The sequence below is a fragment of the Thamnophis elegans genome, chromosome 4, assembly GCF_009769535.1.
Source record: "Thamnophis elegans isolate rThaEle1 chromosome 4, rThaEle1.pri, whole genome shotgun sequence".
Classification (NCBI taxonomy): Eukaryota; Metazoa; Chordata; class Lepidosauria; order Squamata; family Colubridae; genus Thamnophis; species Thamnophis elegans.
The window spans coordinates 41,014,748-41,033,656 of record NC_045544.1 but is presented as its reverse complement, the minus strand read 5'-3'; the positions used below and the strand labels follow the sequence as shown (position 1 = coordinate 41,033,656).

The following is an 18,909-nucleotide window of genomic DNA, read 5'->3' as shown; positions in this document are numbered from 1 at the left end:
TGGCAGAGGATTATTACAAGTGAAGCAAACAGTTGAAGAAGAAAAACATGCACTGGCTGATTATTTAAAAGAAAGTCAAGAACATCTATTAATCGAAGTAAAGAACAAAAATCTACTGAAGGCCCAACAGACGAAACAAGAATACAGAAAAGATGTGATAAAATCAAGAATGGAGAGTTGGCAGAACTAAGCACTGCATGGCCAATTTCTGGAAAAAATATAAGATAAAGTGGACAGTGAACAAACTTGGTTATGGTTAACAACAGGTACATTAAAGAAAGAAACAGAGTCACTAATCCTGGCTGCGCAAGAACAAGCTATCTGCACAAATGCCATCAAGGCCAAAATCGAAAAATCCTCTGATGATGCCAAATGCAGACTTTGCAAAGAAGCTGATGAAACTGTTGATCACATACTCAGCTGCTGTAAAAAAACCACGCAGACTGATTATAAATTGCGGCACAATTCAGTAGCACAAATGATCCATTGGAATTTGTGCAAAAATTATAATATTAAAACAGCAACAAACTGGTGGGAACATCAGCCTGAAAAAGTCACCGAAAATCAGATGGTCAAGATCTTGTGGGATTTCCGTATACAAACCGACAAAATACTGGCGCATAATACACCAGACATCACACTGGTTGAGAAAAATAAGGTCACAATCATAGACATCGCAATACCAGGTGATAGCAGGGGCGCCGAGAAGGAACATGAAAAAATCACAAGATACCAGGACTTAAAAATTGAAATTCAACAACTATGGCACAAACCAGCAGTGATAATTCCAGTGGTAATTGGCACACTGGGTGCTATACCAAAAGCACTGGAATTACATTTAAAACAGTTAAAAATTGACAAAATCACCATCAGTCAAATGCAAAAAGCCGCACTGCTTGGATCTGCACGCATATTACGAAAATACATTACGACGTCCTAGGCCCCTGGGTGGGGCCCGACTAGTAACCAATGCCAAATCCGGCGAAACAACTGGCTGCTGTGATACAATTGTACAATAATAATAATAATAATAATGATGATGATGATGATGATGATGATGATGATGATGATGATGATGATGATGATGCTGGCCCATGAACAGTTTTTGAGCAGTGTCAGATTTCAGAGGCACAGTGTTTTTCTAGTTTTGGTTTATTTTGGCATGACAGTAGATACTTAGCTGCATTGGGCAATATGTGTACTTATTCACAAATAGATAGGCAGAGCCCAGATGGAAGTAAAACTGTGATCACTTTCATAGCTTCTCCAACCTTCACTGCCGTACCATCAGATTTATAATAGCCAACTGTTATCTGAAGACTCTGCATAGGGCCTGTTACTTTGCCATTTTCTCAATTCTAACTTTTTTTCATTGAAAAGCAATATAGCACATTGTTTTCTATAAAAGAAATACAGAATGAGAAGAAGGGTATGTCCCATTCACCTGGATGCATGTACATTTAGAATAGTATTTAGTCCTTTCCTTAGCTAGTTTTTAAAAGTCAATAGACAATACAGTTGTTAATCTGTAGAATCAACTCAAGAATAAGGTTGTTTTGTTATTTTTCCTTAACAAAAAGAGGCACTACTCACTATTTTGCTAGATCTATTTACAGGTCCAAATCTCTAGGCAGATAATGCCTCAGGCAACTATCACTACAAAAAGACTCATTTCTAAAGTTATAAGATCTTATATGAACTGTAATCCTTCCACTGTAATAGTCCTACAATAGGCATTCAGGTGAAATACAACTTGCAGTCCCCTTGGGCTTTAGAGAGTGGTTACATGGAAATTCAAATAGTAGCTTTAAAAGTAAATTTCATTCACATGTAAGATGACCCTACTGATTTTTTTTCCCCTTGCTAACCAACAATTAAACTTAAATAGTTAAAACCACGCAATACATTCCTCTCCTTTGCAGAACTAGGAAGGAAAAATAAAAATATTTCATCAAAATTTCATGAAAAAAGGAGAATATAAGTTTTAAAAAACAGAAAAGAAAAAAAAATCCCACCCAAACATGGCACAAATAGCAAAACTCAGAGCAAAGAAATTCCAGCTGTTCTGCTGGGAAGACGAAAATTTGCTTTTATATTTAAGTGAAACACCAATTTTTCTCATTTTAATTAATGAAGCAATTTGAGAAGCATTTATAGGCTAATGAAACTGAGTAGAACCTATTGAACATGATTTTTCACAAATCAGCTGTTATGCTATACAAATCACTGTAGTAGAAACACTTGAATGTCTACTAGGTGGCGTCTAAAGTAATGAAATAAGATTTCCAGGGAATGATTTTTTTTAAAAAAATCTATCACTTGGCAGTACTTTTATTAGGATCAATACATATATTTTTAAATATGTGGATAAACTTCCTAGTTTACTAAACCCTTTTAGCTGGCCAGATGCTAAAGGAGGAAATAGGAAAAAAAGTGCAAAAAATTTGCTTACTTCAATAGCACTAAGTCTTAACCTTAAAGATTGGATCTAGGTTTACACCCTGGACTAATTGATTTGGATTTAGTCATGGTTTGTTATATAAATTTGCACTACATTTATGAAACATGGATTACAAGTCACAGAGGGAGAATTCACACAATATAGTAAGCCAAAATTAAACAAAAACATATTATGGCTTTGTACAATTTGGGGACTTATGCATCTGGAGCAAAGCACATTGGCATCACATGTACTTCAATGTAACCATACAAAGAGTGCAAATTGTGTAATTTGTATCAGTCCAAAATTTGAGTTGCATGATGATGGCAAATGTTATACAGCAATTTGCATGATGGTCTCATGGCATACATGTTAATACTTGCTTCCCCCCAGACACATACACAGATGGCCGTGTTTGTGAATCCAGTTTGAGAGCAATTTCTCTGTGGGATTCAAGTTTCCATTTTTAAAAGGTTATCGAATAAAGACAAAGGGTCAATCTCACCATTGAAAACACTCATTTTCTGAGATTCATTTTCAGTCTTTTGAGAAAGCACCAATCTCTTGTTGAGCAAAGGGCAGAGGAAAAATCTAGCAATCTTGTAGGAGCTATGTAGTTAGGGTTGTCCAGCCAGAAATGGAACGCAATGCAGTGTAACCAGATATAATTCTTACACCATAGCAGATGCATACAGGATCATAGCTTTAAGATGAAATCTAAACATATTTGCTCAGAAATTAAGAACACTTGCATTTTCATAACATGGTTGCCTCCAGAATCTGAACTGACTTAACTCCAAAACAGTTTCAGCCAGATTTAGTTGAACTGCCACATGCATTAGGACTATTTTCTTTTGTTTGTTTGTTTTTTAAATATATACATAAATTCAAAATCGTCTAGCAAGGCCTGTTCCGTTTATACTTAGGTTACACCCCAGTTACAGTATTTATCACAGCTATAACACTTTTAGCACACCACATAGAGGCTATTAGTTTTATTTATTTTACGCTAGCAAACCTAGTTAAACCAAGAGAACGATTCTGTCAAGATTGCCCGTAGATGTATATACCTGGGGTGAGGGGGATTATTATTATTATTTTTTAAAAAAACCTTAATTCAACATTTCCTTCCAACCGGGCGCTTATTTTGTAACTCTACTTGTCAGTTAAGTACTCTTTCAGCGCGGTGATAGTTTCAGTGTTAGGCACACAATAGGCTTTATTTTCTCAGGTGCCCTATATTTCAAACTGGAACTTCCGCACCAAAAATTAAAAAAAACCACTCAGTGCTCTTTTTGTTTGGCTTCCATACACACACACTCCACCTGCTTCCCCCTTCTCCGATTGCCCTGTATTCTAAAATACGGTACAATTGTTGCGTCTTTTAATGGGAATTTTAGCGCGCTGCCGCCGTCGGCGAAGGGCAGAATCTTTTTTCGAGTACGCTCGGAGATCGACTAAACTTCCCTGGCCGGAGCTCAGCGCCTAGTACGGTTTGGCTCAAAGGGCAGTCGCAGTTGCCCTTAACAGGTGGTCAGAACAGGAGGCGGTTCAACAGGTGCAGCTTCGCTGCTATGAAGTCATGGGCCGAGCTGCACCTGTGGCGTTTCCCAGCCGATGCTGAGGCAGCGGGGAAACTGCCTTCTAGCAAAGCTAAAGCGCTGCTTTAGGACAGATGTTGTTGTTCAACCTCGCCTGGAGGGCTAGCCACCTCACGAGCTTGAAACCAGTCACAGGTGAGAAAGCGGGGACTCGGCCCTCGGGCCACCCGCGATCTCAACCTTGGGAGACCGCATGTTTGTCAACTGGTGAAGCGCTGGCTGGAATGAAAAGCAGACCTCGCGGAAACCCGAGCGGGATCCGGGCACCTGGCTTTTGTATGTACGTGTCTGGCCGCCTCAAGGAAAAAGTGTGCTTGGGATTCCTTTTCGAATGCCGCGGAGAAAATTAGGAAACGTAACGCCCTCCTCACATCCTCCACTTCTTTTTTTTTTTTAAATAAAAAAGCTCCTTCTTCTCTCTTCTTTCTTCTCTTCCCTTTCCCAACACATAAGCATCAAAACGCAGCCACGGCGGACAGGAAACCGGAGCTTGAATCTTAACGCTCTTACAGCTGAGGCTGAGAGCGCGCGAGAGAGCTGGAACGTCTTCTCTTCCTGAGAGCGGGCGGCAGGAGGCGCTGGCGGCTCCGCTCTAACGGGTCTATGATGGGCTCCCTGTCGAAATGAGTTCCTCATTCCCGCGGCCGAGGCGCTAAGAAACGGAGGCGCGCCGAGCGAGCGCTTCACAGCTCCTCCTTTCGCGGCTCAGCAAAGTAACTCCGATGGAGTAAGAGTGCAGCCGCGATCGCACCAGCCACCAGCGCCTGGCTTGAGCTTTTGCGCCCGGAAGGGGCGGGGAGGGTGGGGGGGGAAAGAAGATCATCGCCTCACCGCCAGCAAAGAAGAGAAAGGGAAAAAAAAACTGTTGCCTTTCCCTTCTTTCTTTCCTTCCTTTCCCGACCAGGCAACAGGAGACTCCGGGAAGGCGAGAGGTTTCCCTCTCGGTTCTGGGCAGGGACCGCCTGAGCAAGAGACTCCTGGTATAAAGTTATCCAAAGTCGCGATGGCCCCGGAGGCTGGAGCCCTCGGCTTACTGGCGGCGATCGTCTCCTTCGTCGCGCCCTCGGCTGCCTTCCTGGGAGTAGCTCGTGGCCAGTTCTCGGCAGGTAAGGACTTGCTCCGTGCCATAGGCGTCCCGTTTCTATGGGGGGAAGAAAGGGGACCGCCTCCTCCTATGCCTCTCTTGGCTTCTCCCGCTGGGTGCCCGGGAAACCTTTGGGGTTCGAAGAGCTCCCCACCGGTTGGAAGAGAGGGGAGGTGGTGGAGGTTGTACCGAGGAAAGGGTCCCATTAGAGAAGGGGGGGTCTTCTTTCCCGGATGATTCCGCAACATTCCTCAGATTCGGGAAGGGGGGTGTCCGGCAGCCTCATGCTTGCAACGAAGAGGTCCCCCCCTTCCCCGAAAAAGGGTCGCCGTTCGGGGCTTCTCCCTCTTGAGTAGCTTCGGAGGTTGGAGGAAGCGGAACGCTGCGGTGCCTTCCTTCCAAGAATCTCACCTTCGGCACCTTGAGGCGTTCGAGAGGGAGAAAGGGACCCTTGGAAAAGCGTGGTCGACTTTCGTTCGCCCTTTCCTCAAATCGCTCTGGCTGACACTGGCGGCTTCGGGATGGGGCTCTTTGTGTAAAAAAAAAAAAATCACTGTGGAGTTTTTGCATTTTGGAACTGGACGGGGGAGGGGGGAAAGGGAAGAGCCATAGAGTTTGAAGGGGGCCCATTAGATTCTCGAATCCGACCCGCTGCTCTCGGGGCAGAAATCCACCAGGCTTCCCAGAGGCGGCACATATTCGGCTTCTCACGCCAATCGTCGACCTCTCGCCTGGTCAATTGCCCAGATCCTGTTGACATAGCCTTGGCTGGTTACGTTTCGGAATGTCTCCTCGCCTTTGTTAGTAGAGATGGGGGCGCTTTGGGAGGGGACGACGACTGAATTGTGCATGATCGCGACACACACACACACACACACACACACACACACAGACAGAGAGAGAGAGAGAGAGAGAGAGAGAGAGAGAGAGAGAGGAACAAAAGGAATCCTCTTAAGTTTTTCCGGAAGCTTTCTCTAACTTCTTTGTATCTAAACTGGAAAGAAGCCCGAGGAGGAACAACTCTGCTGTTAACACTCAGTGTAGCTTTGCTTTGTATAAACTGAGTTTTGAAGGGAAGGTACGAGTGCTTCAAGTCACCGCCTTACCGTCCCCTCCTCGGGTCGTTTTAGCAGCCCCTTTCCCTTTCAGAGGAAGGGAGAAACAGCCGTGAAAGAGTTAATACTTTGGCGCGGTTGTCAGGCTTTTTTTTTCCTAAAGCAAACAAGCTGCACCCAACAGCGACGGGCCGATTCCTCCTTTCTTCTGTTGACTTTACTGCCGGGCTAACTTTTGGCCCGAGGGAGGTGATCTCGGGGGAAGCGACTTCCCGCGGGTAGAATGGCTTTTGGACGCGCAGGCTCCCCCTGCGCAGACGTTCAGAACAACTTGGCATGTGTTCTGGTTGGCGAGCGCCTTTCAGCCTCGCCTTTGTTTCTGGAAAAAAAACCGGTGATTAAGCGCCAAGGAGAAAGTCATCTGAAGGCTTTGGGGTGGTTGGAGGGGGGGGGGGGGAAGAGAACAGGAATGCAAGTTGACAGCTACAGAACGAAATGCTGAAAGTCCCAAAAAACCTGCTTGCCCAGTTCAAGGGATGGTGCCTATTATATACATCCCAGAAACGGTACTGGCTGTAACCGTATCCTTTTGTCTGGACGGAAAAGCAGCCGTTCGATTTTAGTACTCGTAAAAAAGAACACATTTGCAAGTTTCCTCCCCAATACAGATTCATTTTAGAACCTACTGAGAGTGTTTGACCTCTGACACTCTTCCTTGTGTTTTGTATGTAAGATCAGAGAAACAGGCTGTCCTAATGTGCAGTCTTTTCTGTAGACAGAAAGTTGGAGATGACAGGATTCTTATGCCACTCAACTCCATTGATTTCAAGGGAGCTTTTTTCTGAGTTAGGTTTATTGTGTCTAATAAACACAAGCAACGTTTTATAAATTGAATTTTGAAATAAGTTTTCTCTCTCCCAAATGTTTGCAAAGACTGAAATCCCGAAACAAAGTTTTGAAACGGTTGGCTGTGGATTGCTATGTTGGAAAGATATTTATGAAGTGTGTTTTTAACAAATATAAATAAAAGGTCTTATGCACATTTTGTCAATATTCTGGTAACATTTGAGCTATTTCCATTCCATTAAAAAAAGCCCACAATGCAAAACTTTTTTTTTTAGTGCCAGTAGTTTTGTTGTGTTATATTCAGTCAAAGACAAAGGGAGAATGTATTCTGCATTTGCCTTAAAGTTACATGCTTTCTTTATCTTACTTGCTATGCTCAATCGCGTGCCGTTTTTAATCTGATCATTTAATCAGGCAATTTAATTTTTTTTAGATATATCCCTTTCAATGCAGTTAAATCTGTGGTGTGTATGGCTAGCTTTCATTTCCACATTCTGTTGCTGCTCTTTGTATTTCAGTTCTTGTTTTCTTACATACTCTTTCCCAAAGGAAAGTTATGATAACTGCATATTCTACAAGTATATCATTCTTTGTAGCGTAGAATGTAGAATAAGGGACCAAGGTTACATCAGTATCATGGAATTTTATTAGGTGTGGTGACAGGAGGAAAACAGACACACACACAAATGAAAGGATTCTTAGTGGGTGATTCACAGACCACCTGCGATAGGACAGGAATTAAATTAACTGCCAGCAGCCTCTTGAACTGTCCTATTTTTTAAAAGAATAGATCACTACAATAAATTGGACAGATTTTTCTGGTATTGCTTGATTCTCAGTATTAAACGCTATCTAACCTTGACTTCAGATATCTGACAATCAGATTGAAATGCTGTCAGCTGGCCATTTATTAATACAGACTTCTAAGTTTGAAGAAAAAGATATGATTTTGAGAGATGCCACAAACTGCAGCAGTGCAAGACTAGGTTTTTCTTGAGTTTAGGATATACAGCATAATTTGAGCTGAAGAAACCCTCTATAATTTTGTGTCATGTATTTTCTTCAATTTTGTTATACATATTGTTAAAAAATGGGCTGATGTCTCAAACCAAAGACCTAGGGTTGCTGTAAATCAATTCAGGGAAACAATTATTTATCTAATAAATATGGAACAAAAGACAATAAAACACAACAGGATTCCCTTTTTATTCCAACTTTGTTATTTCATGAAAAATTATCCTCAATATTGTCTTGAATAGACAATTGGATAAGCGACGTATAAATATACCTAGTGTTGTGTATGATTATGAAAATGTAAATATACATTTGTCATGAAGTTTTTACATAGTAATTCCCTTCATCTGATTATAAGGAGTTCATTCTCATTCTTGTCTAGAGCTCTGTGTTTAAATTTATCAGATTCCGTGTAAATGTTGACTGTCCTGATCATCATTTAATTAACATTTTTAATAATGTCAGCAATGCCTTCAGTAGCTCAGTGATGTGAGCACTTTAATTGAAATTGTATTATAGTCTTTAGTTTAATTCCCGAATCATTTGTTGGCATAGAAGCAATATTATTCAGAAGTAGCATAAAAACATAATACTGCTTTTTAAAAATTAGATTGTGTAGGAGACTGTATGGGTTCTGGCCCTAAATATAGTTCACAAGATTCTGTGAAATTGGCCCTTTTCCAAATGGCTTTCTCCCGTCATCAGTTTCTCTTCAGAGATATTTAGTGTGAATAAAAAGGTAAAGCTTCCCTGTGTCTTTTACTCCTAGTTGTATCTGACTTTAGGGGGCAGTGCTTATCTCAGTTTCAAGGCCATTGAGCCAGTGAACACATTTCCATGGTCATGTGGCCAGCATGATATCATGGAGCCATGTTATCTCCCCACCAAAGTGGTACCTATTTATCTATCTGCATTTGCACACTTTCGAAATGATAGGTTGGCAGGAACCGAGGAGTTCATCCTGTTGCACAGTGCTTGGGTCTCCAACATCGGCTGTTGGCTTTCCAGCTGACAAGCTCAATGTCTTAACTGCTGAGCCATTGTATGAGTACAGACAAGAAATTAGAGATAAGGCAAGATGAAATGGTACCGATTACTGGGATTGTCAGAGAACAGGGGCCACTATCTAACAGGAGAGGAGAAAATTTAAAAATGGGAAAATATTTGAACGTGATCTTTTTTTCCTGTGAATTATTCACCTAGCCTTCCATCTAGATAGGTGGTATCAATTAACAGGTAGAAATTCCACCTCAAGAATGTTCTTCAAAATTCCAGCTGTTTATTATCCTACGTTACGCTTTTGCTAACTGTAATGTAATATTCAATGACCATTGATCATACTCAATTCTTTTGTTTTGGAAAGATTCTATCCATAATGTTTTTGTCTTGGAGTTATTTTGGATACTCAAAATAACCTGTTTCACTTGTTGGTATATACTATTCTCTCTTGAGAAGAATATAGCTGAACTTGATGAGTGATTCATGGTTTGAAAATAGATTTTACAGTCATTATTGTATGTTAGATCTGTCCTATATGATTTATATATGCATGATCCAAAGCACCATAGACGTTGGAGGAGCTTATTCTTTTAATTGGTGGAAATGAAAGATCATTGCTGTTCTTTGGGGACAGGTTTCTCACTTTTATTATATTTTTGTCAAACTTTTTAACTGAGAAATAGTATTTCCCAGGTGGATTCTTAGAATATTTTGAAGTGGGCACTGAAGGGAATAATTATATAAAGTCTTCGAATCTCCAAATAACAGCTTGGTCAATATCAGGAAAATCCATGCACTGACTTAGCACAATTTAATATTCCATCTTAATAAAACTGATCAAGATATCAGAAAATATGTAAAATAATACCCTTAAAAATCTTACCATTTGTGAAAGAACTTACTCCAGAACCAATCTCTTATTAGTAATGTAATTTTTTTTACTAATTAATCTGAAACCAGACACAATAGTAGATTTTAAATAAGTGTAAAACACATATAATTCTACCGGTAATTTTACTGGGGAAAGTGAGTTTAATTAGAAACAATATGATCTAGTTTGGCAAGTTCTAATATAGGATTTTCTAAGCAAATAAAACTTAAGACAATTGAAATCTGGTCACTGTGCTTAAAAAAAGGAAAGTTTCTGCCAGCTGATTTTGACGTTGGTCTATTCAGTGGTCTTTAAATGAAACACTAACACTTGATGATAATAAGTGATAAATTTGATCTTATCACTGGGTAATGACCTTTTTAACTCCTCTATTTTTTAGCTTGTATCTGATACCAGGTCCATTTCATAAAATTGGCAATATGTTGATAACTGCACATATGCTCACTGTTACTAGAATAGTCAATTCAGTTGATTACAAACACACTTGTGTTCTCTATGATCACAAAAGCTTGTCCCCTAAGTAATGAAATAAAAGGAAGCTTATGGAATAAAACATTCTCAGCCTGATCCTTTAGCAAGCCTTTTGAGGAGTAGAGGAGGAAGTGGGCAATGTCATGTGACCCATAAGGTTTATCTAAACCAATCAGAATGGATCACCTGGATTAGTTACTGATAAATTATGGAGAATAGTGTACATGTGGCCTCTATATAATTTGATTCACACATGTTAAATCATGGTTTGCTTAATCATTATTGAATAAGCTTCAATTGTTTCAGCTTATGTTATACTAAGCCCTAAACCATTGTTAAAAGAACATGGTAGCTCAGTGGCCAAGACGCTGAGCTTGTTGATCAGAAAAGTTGGCAGTTCAGCAGTTCGAATCCCTAGTGTAACGGAATGAGCTTGCGTTGCTTGTCCCAGCTTCTGCCAACCTAGCAGTTCAAAAATACGTAAAAAAATGCAAGTAGAAAAAATAGGAACCACCTTTGGTGAAAGGTAACAACATTCCATGTGCCTTTGGCATTTAGTCATGCTGGCCACATGACCACGAAAAAGTCTTCGGACAGTGCTGGCTCTTCAGCTTTGAAACGGAGATGAGCAGCACCTCCTAGAGTTGGGAATGACTAGCACATATATTCGAGCGGAAACTTTACCTTTAAGCCATTGTTTCAATTGTGACATTGGGTTCACATAACATGATAAAAGTAGTCCTCATTGAGCAATTAATTTCAATTAAATGATTGCTAAGCAAATAATGTGACAGAGAGGGAGAGAGAAAGAGGCATCTTCTTTAGACAAAGTTCTCTTGTGCAGTATTCTAGTGTTTCACTGGCATGTATTGTTACCAGCACAGAAATTTGGACATAAATGGGCACATTTATCAGAAGATTATTGTTTTACTACTATTTATTACTGTTGTATTTGCAAATAGTCACTATTCGAGGCAGCTGCCAAATAAGAACTACCTATATAGGTAGTACTTGCTTACCAATGATAGTTGGGACCAGGAATTCCATATTAAACAACACATCACATGACCATCCTGACTTATGACAGTAGTTCTGTCAGTCTTCGTTGTCATCAGTGAATCCTGGAGCATGTGCAGTATGTGATTGCCATTTGCAACTAATTGCCGGCTAGCCTATTGGCTTGGCTTGTCAAAAGCCAACAGTGAAGATCACCAGTTTGTGAGCATGTGACCACAGGACACTGCAATGTTGTGATTGTATTTGTGGGCTGGTTGCCAAGTGCTTGAATCCAATCATGTGATTGTGGAGACACTATAATTGCTGTAACTTCAAGGACCATTTGTAAGTCCCCCTCATTCTATGCCCTCATAGCTCTTTGAATGGTTTCTGAATGAGTGGACATTAAACAGTGACTGCTTGTAGTTGAAAATCAAACACAGGCTCACTGAAAGAGTTAACCTTTCAAGCATTTAACCACAGCCAAATAAATAGAATGCACTTTTATATTTTTCACTTACTGAAAAAAAAAAAGAGTTTGGCATTCTGGCCTTAAGAGTTAGCCAAAGCCGTGTTACTTAAGAATCAAGTTAGTTTGGTGCCACTGAGTCCTACTTTGACATCTGATGATGTTATACACAAATGTCCAGCATCTTGCAGTAACAAATTATGGCTCTTCCAGGAACATTCCTCTAATCTTTTTGATCCCATACATACAAATACAGTGTTTCCCTTTTTTCTTTTCCATCCTTGATGATTCGGAAAGTTTAAGATCTTTGCTCAGAAAGAGTAAATGTGATTACTTTTCATATTTGATTTTATTGAAATTTTTGTTTTATTTTGGGCATTGTGCATTTGTGTTATTTTTTCTATTTCTTTATTTGAACAGAGGAATTGCAGTTGCTAAAATAATGTGAATTCAAATAGTCAACGTCTTACATGGTAATAACATACCTTTCTTTTCTGCATATTCCAGTAATCTCTTTGCTCTTTTCCTTTTTATTTTTATTTTGCCTTTGAATCATTCTGGGATTGAGACCAAATGACTGGCCCAAAGCCACCCAGCTGACTTCATATCTAAGATGGGAATGCAGTCTTCTAATTTTTAGCCTGGTGCTTTAACCACTATACCAAGCTATGTCTACATTGTTCCTATCTATCTACTGTACATTGGCTTCCACTCTTTGATTTCCTTTGCCAATAAAGTCCATAATTGGCTTGCATCACATATTTGAAGTGTGAGTCTTTGCTTATTCTTCACTGCTTCAGAAGAACTGCATTTTTAAAAATTTGGTTCATAAATTAACTCTTCTTGCAGTTCATGGGACTCTTAATAACTGTCTGTAAATCCATAATTCAAAAGCATCTTATCTTATTTCTCCTGCTTTTTCTCCGTTTCCACCTTTCCAAGTTATAATTTATTGCTGGAAAAAAACATTGCATTAACTATTCTTATCTTTGTTGTCATAGAAATATCATTCATGATTTTGTCTAAATTTGTTACTGCCTTCCTCCTTAGAATTAATCACTTCTTTATGTCTCTAGCATGTAGCCTATCTCTTTATTCTTGACCTGAAGAAAAGAAAATTATCTGCTACCTCCAGTTCTTTGTTATGAACTGAAAGTTCACTGAGCTTGCTATTTGACATTATCTTTGTTTCCTTAATATTTCTCAGTAACCTAGAATTTTTCCTTTTCCCTTATAACTTTTATAATTATTTCTTCCAAGTCTCATTCTTTTCAGCTAACAAAGTGATGCTATCTACATATCTCAGTCTGTTTGTATTTTGACCTCCAATTTTGATTTTAGCTTCACCTTTTTCCAGTAGATAGAGGTGCAGCATTTATCTTTGATTCACTCCGTACTTTTTTTGAACCTGTTTCTTCCAATGCTATTTTTATATTACTTCTTTGTTTCACTATAAATATTTCTTTGAAGTATACTTGAATTGCTATATTTCATATTGCAATTTCTCTATATTGCTAAAACTTCATGTCTATTTGATATTTTCTAACTTTCAATTCCAACCTACAATCTTTGGTAGAAATAATTATCATAGAATATTTTTTTAAACCAATGAATGACAAATGGGCTAACTTACACAATGTATCCAAATCTAAGATGAATGACTCCCATGGGATTGATATTTGGTATATTGATATATTGATGATATATTGATGATATACTGATATATTGATATATTGATATTTGGCAACATTGTGGCCATTTTAGCACCGCCACTACCCAGAACTCTTTAGGTTGCATGGTGCAAGAGAAGATGGAAGGGGCACAGCCTTATTCTTTTCCCCACCTCCCTCTGGGCTCTGATTGGTGATGAACTAATGCTGTAATTTGAAATTGTTTAATGAAGGTTGCTGATGAGGGAAGAACAAGGAAACACTTTGGATGACTGCTGGTGGAGGGGTGGGTGAGTGTTGGCAGTCCATGGATGAGTCCTATTCATCCCTGAAGACAGGGGGCCCTTGGTGACATAGTGGCATGGGAAGTGGGGGTTCAGTTTGCCTTGCAGTTTATGACTCCTTTTGTTCTCTTCCTCCTCCCCCAGAAAACTGGTAGGTAGTTTCATGGATCAGAGGAGGAAGAGGTTTCAATTAGGCTTTGCTGGGCAGCCAAGAGGGTAGCTGAAACATTTCCAGCCCCCTATACTATATGGAGGGATGCAGTGGCTCAGTGGCTAAGACTCTGAGCTTGTCGACCAGAAAAGTCACCAGTTCGGCGCCGTATAGTATAGAGGGCTGGAAATGTTTCAGCTACCCTCCTGGCTGCCCAGCAAAGCTTAATTGAAACCTCTTCCTCCTCTGTAGTGAGCTCTCCTTACTTGTGCCAGCTTCTGCCAACCTAGCAGTTTGAAAACACGTAAAAATGCAAGTAGAAAAATAGGAACCACCTTTGGTGGGAAGGAAACAGTGTTCTGTGCGCATTTGGCATTTAGTCATGCCGGCCACATCACCACGTAAATGTCTTTGGACAATGCTGATTCTTTGGCTTTGAAACAGAGATGAGCAGTGCCCTCTAGAGTCAGGAACAACTAGCACATATGTGCAAGGGGAATCTTTACCTTTACCTTTATACTGTATAGGGAAAGAAGAATGACTCAATGGCTCATGAGTTGTCTAGTGACATGGTAGAGCAGAGTTACTCATCTGTGCATTCTCTTGTAAAACTATGCAAACCATTTAAAAGAAGGTGCTTTGGAATGATGGGAGTGCATGTATAACATCTCTTATTTGACTAATTAAAGCAGCCATGACTCTTTCCAGGCTTATGCACTTTTGGTCCAGCCCTTTAGCTTCCACATCATGTTGAGTCTCCCCTCTGCCATGTGGACATATGTGTAAAAGTGGAAGGGCTACAGCAGATACTCTCAATCTGGAGTTAAGATTTCAAGGTTTTAATAATGTATATAGCAACAAATATGCAGGTTTTTTCCTCATTGTTTTATTTTTGCATTTAAATCCATTTCCCCCCCTGAGGTTTGAAAAAGAGATCTTAAAGAGATCATGGAACAAAATACATTAATACAAATGTATTAATACATTTTACCTATGTTAGATTATTAGCATAAATATTATTTTTTAGGAATTTTTTTTTATGTTTTAATACTTGATTGGGAACCTCCAAGCATTTGGTAAAATATGGGTGAATTAAACTAGTTACCAAATACAATAATTTTAAATCTTAAACTAGTACCTCAAATAGTCTGGATCCACATGGCAGCAAACCAAGTCACAAGGCCACCTGTATAATAGGGACATCTGTTGTAGTAGTAAAGAGATAGCAAAATTACATCTTGATTGGAGATTATGAGGGAATTCCAGGACTGTAGACTAGAATGACAGTGGGAAGGTGACTAAACAATTTGTTTTTCACCCCATCTTATTATCAAGAAAGCATGTAACTATCAAGGATGCGAGAGCTATAAACTCTAAAGAGTTTTTATCCTTATTAAATAGGAAACTGATAAGACTAGAAGTGATTTGATTCCAGGAATTTGCTTTAGGATATGCAAGTGGCATCTGTTGGCAACCCATTAAATCAGCTGCATCCTTTTCCAGCAGAGCGAAGCTGATGTGAAAAGGTTTTGTAAGCAGTTGTTGTCCTATTCTAGAATAAGCTGCAGCTGTCTTAATGAGTCACTGACAGGTGCTGAACTCTGATGTACCTTCTGGATCTGAAGCGCATCATATGGCCCTTGAAACTGGTACATTACAAGGAAAGAGGAGTCAGCCTCCAACATTTTTTTAAAATTTCTTGTAATATTTCTGAGCTCCAAATATGCAAATTAAGAAAGTGGTGGCTACAGCCTAAAGCTTTGAAAAGTTGCCTACCTGCTTAGAAAAAAAGGGCATTGGAATTATACAGAGAGCTTCATTTCATGTTAGTTTTCTAATAAATGAATGTTTTGTGTTACCCTTTTATGGGTAGATTTATCTCTATCCGTGATAGTCATTAGAACATCCATGACACCTTCTTAACCTTTCTGCTGTATTTACCAGTTCAAAATGTTGGCTTATTTCTCTCTCCCTGATTCTTATCTTAATTGTAAAACTCCTTCTAAAGAGGACTCTGCATGCACAAACTTGCATTGGATAAGCATGTATTAAAACAATTGTTACAACAACAGTATATTTTACCTGAATGGGAGTGCTTGTCATTAAATACTAGTGATTGTCTTATTACACTATGCTGTTTCATTGAGGCAATGGTGATTACAATAGTGGCCTAAAACCATGATAGTGAACCCATGCCACACATGCCACAGGTTGCACGCAGAGCTCTCTCTGTGGGCACGCCAGCTGTCGCCCCAGCCCAGCTCTACCTCACATGTGTGTTTGCCTCCCGCCGGCCAGCTGGTCTTTGGGTCTCTGCCACGCATGCGTGGGGGGCAGGGAGCACAGGGAGCACTTGCATTGCATTTTGGGAGCTCGTGCAACGCTCCACCTCCTGTTTTGGCTTTCAGGTTGGTGCAGGAGCCTTTCAGGCTTAAAATGGGATGCAGGGAGGGGTCCCTGCACACACATTGCATTATGGGTATGCGATGACAAAAAAATTAGCCATTACTGGTCTAAAGTCTTTATGCCTTTTTTGTTTTTGTTTTTGCTTCTTTTTTTATTATTGTAAGCATCCCAGAATTGTGTGCCCACTGGATGGGAAGCCATATAAATCTTATAAATGCAATTAGAACCTAAACTGAATAAAATTAAGGGCAGGATTGTGTATGAAACAGAAAATGCAATTTGTTTCCAAAGCAAAACAAACATATTGCAATTTGTGAGTTTTGCTGAACTGTTCCAGGCAGGCTGTTGCTTGACATAGCTGAAACCTGGTTTCTTGATTGATGTTGATTGTGGCCAAGACAAAAACCTAGAAGAGTCTTATAAAGCTTACCCTTTTTTCCCTCTTCCTCTGCAGAACACACTTGGCAGCCTGTCAATTGGTCTTTCTCGTAGCTCACTTTCCTAACTTCCTCTAATGCTTCACTTAAAAGACAGAGGAAGTGGTGGAAACTAATGGGATGTAGGTGAAAGAGACCCTGTTAGCTATCCCAGGTAAATCAGACAGGAAATACAACTAGATGAGCTAATTCTACTTCATTGTAAGGCTACATTAATAAAACTTTGTGGGTCTGAAAATACAAATCTCCTGACATCTTCTTTATTGTATGAGAATCTAGGAAAGATCCATTCTGACTGTTTTTCTCTATCCATTATGCAGCTGCAGACATGTTCTCTCTTATCTGGCTGTTCCCTAGGTAACATTTCTTCACCCTGTCTCTCAAAGTATTTCTCACATACCATTGGCAGGCACATTGGAAGAGGCAGGAATTTTATAACCAATGTTTGAAGCTAAGGACAAAGTTGGTGATACCATACAATTGGTCTGCCCACCCCCAAACTTCCCAAGCTCTTTTCTTTCTCTACTATTTGCTGCTATTGCTGTTTTTAGTTTTTTTTCCTGCCTCCCACCCTCCCTCATCTGAAATACTTCTGCCCTGGGGACTTGACATACAAGCTTTGATCCAGGCACAGATCACCAAGAAACTAGCTTTTCCATTTACTGAATACCTGTCAAGCATAGCAAAACAATCTGGCCAAAGTTCAGTTCTTTATTTGTTTATACCTTATAGACAGAATCTTGCTAGACTAAATCTACACTACTAAATCTACAACCCCAAGCGACTGTATATATGCTTGGCAATTCTAGGGAGTGGTTATCCTTTCTCTTCTCTTTCTCTTCCCACAATCCAGCTCAGGATTGTGCTATCTCTTCTTTCCCCTCCCTTCCCAGATTATGCTCCTTTCTTCCCTTCTTGCCTAGGAACTTGCTGCATTATTTAGTACACCACACACCCCTTTCCTGGACATATTGCATCACAATACTTCTCCAACCAAGAGTTGATATATATCTGGGTTGATAAATGAAGGACTGACCTTATATATTTATGCCCATCTTTTGGTCATATCAAACCATGTGCCTGGCTTCAGTTGCACTTAATCTGTGTTTGTTATTGTGAAATAAGCATTTGTGCAGTATGTTTTAGAATAAATGAAATGTTAGAGCTAAGACAAAGTTGTGACTCAGCCATAAATTTTGCTATGGAAACAGCCACTGAAGTGTATTTATTCAGCATTGTAACATTTTTCTTAATTGAGATATAGCTAGCCTTGTTAAGAAATGTGCACCTTTAAGTATTCTTGCACATTTTTGAGAAAAAAATAGAGTAATCAAACGATAAACAAAATATCTAGTACAGGGCTGTTATTAATAGCAAGGCTTGGACTTGGAAGATTCAAACTCAGCTTGGTCCTGAAGCTCATAAGTAATGTGGGTGCAATTTTTCCTTTCTTAATAGGAATGTGGGAGACAAAACAGAAAATAAATAAATAAATGGGATGAGAAGAACCATTACATATATTGTCTTGAATTCTTCATAGAAAAACAGAAACAAAATAGAACCCTTAAAACATTAACTTATATGGAAGAGTAGCTAGATACTGTTGGACCATAAGAAAGGCTGAGCGGCAAAGAATTGAGGCCTTTGAACTATGGTGCTGGAGAAGACTCATGCCAGTCCCTTGGACTGCAAGGTGATCAAACTGGACAGTTCTAGAGATCAACCCTGATTGCTCCTTAGAAGGCCAGATCCTGAAGATCAAACTCAAATTCTTCAGCCACCTAATCAGAAGGAAGGACTCACTGGAGAGCAGCCTAATGCTGGGAAAGATTGAGGGCAAAAGAAGAAGGAGACAACAGAGAATGAGGTGGCTGGCTGGATCAGTAGGCGTGAGATTAAATAGACTCCAGAGGATAGTAGACAACAGGAATGCCTGGAGGAACATTGTCCATGGGGCTGAGATGGGTCGGACATTACTTCGCAACTAACAACAACAACAACAATTTGATATTATATGTAAAGATCTAATAGTATATGTAAATTCAGTGGCCCCTTTTTTGTGTGTGTCTTCAGGTGAAATGTGCTACTTGCTAC

The 18,909-nt window shown here is 39.7% G+C and overlaps 1 protein-coding gene across 5 annotated transcripts in view; it reads left to right on the top strand.

The window, feature by feature from the left end:
- The first annotated feature begins 1,065 nt into the window (after nucleotides 1–1,065).
- Nucleotides 1,066–18,909, top strand: part of PTPRK (protein tyrosine phosphatase receptor type K) — a 434,312-nt gene continuing 416,468 nt past the window's right edge. For all 5 annotated transcript variants that reach the window (XM_032215027.1, XM_032215025.1, XM_032215026.1 and 2 more), the window contains exon 1: nucleotides 1,066–5,147. In XM_032215027.1, coding sequence (XP_032070918.1) covers nucleotides 5,045–5,147 — 103 coding nt within the window. In that variant the 5' untranslated portion in view covers nucleotides 1,066–5,044. The remainder of the gene's footprint in view (nucleotides 5,148–18,909) is intronic.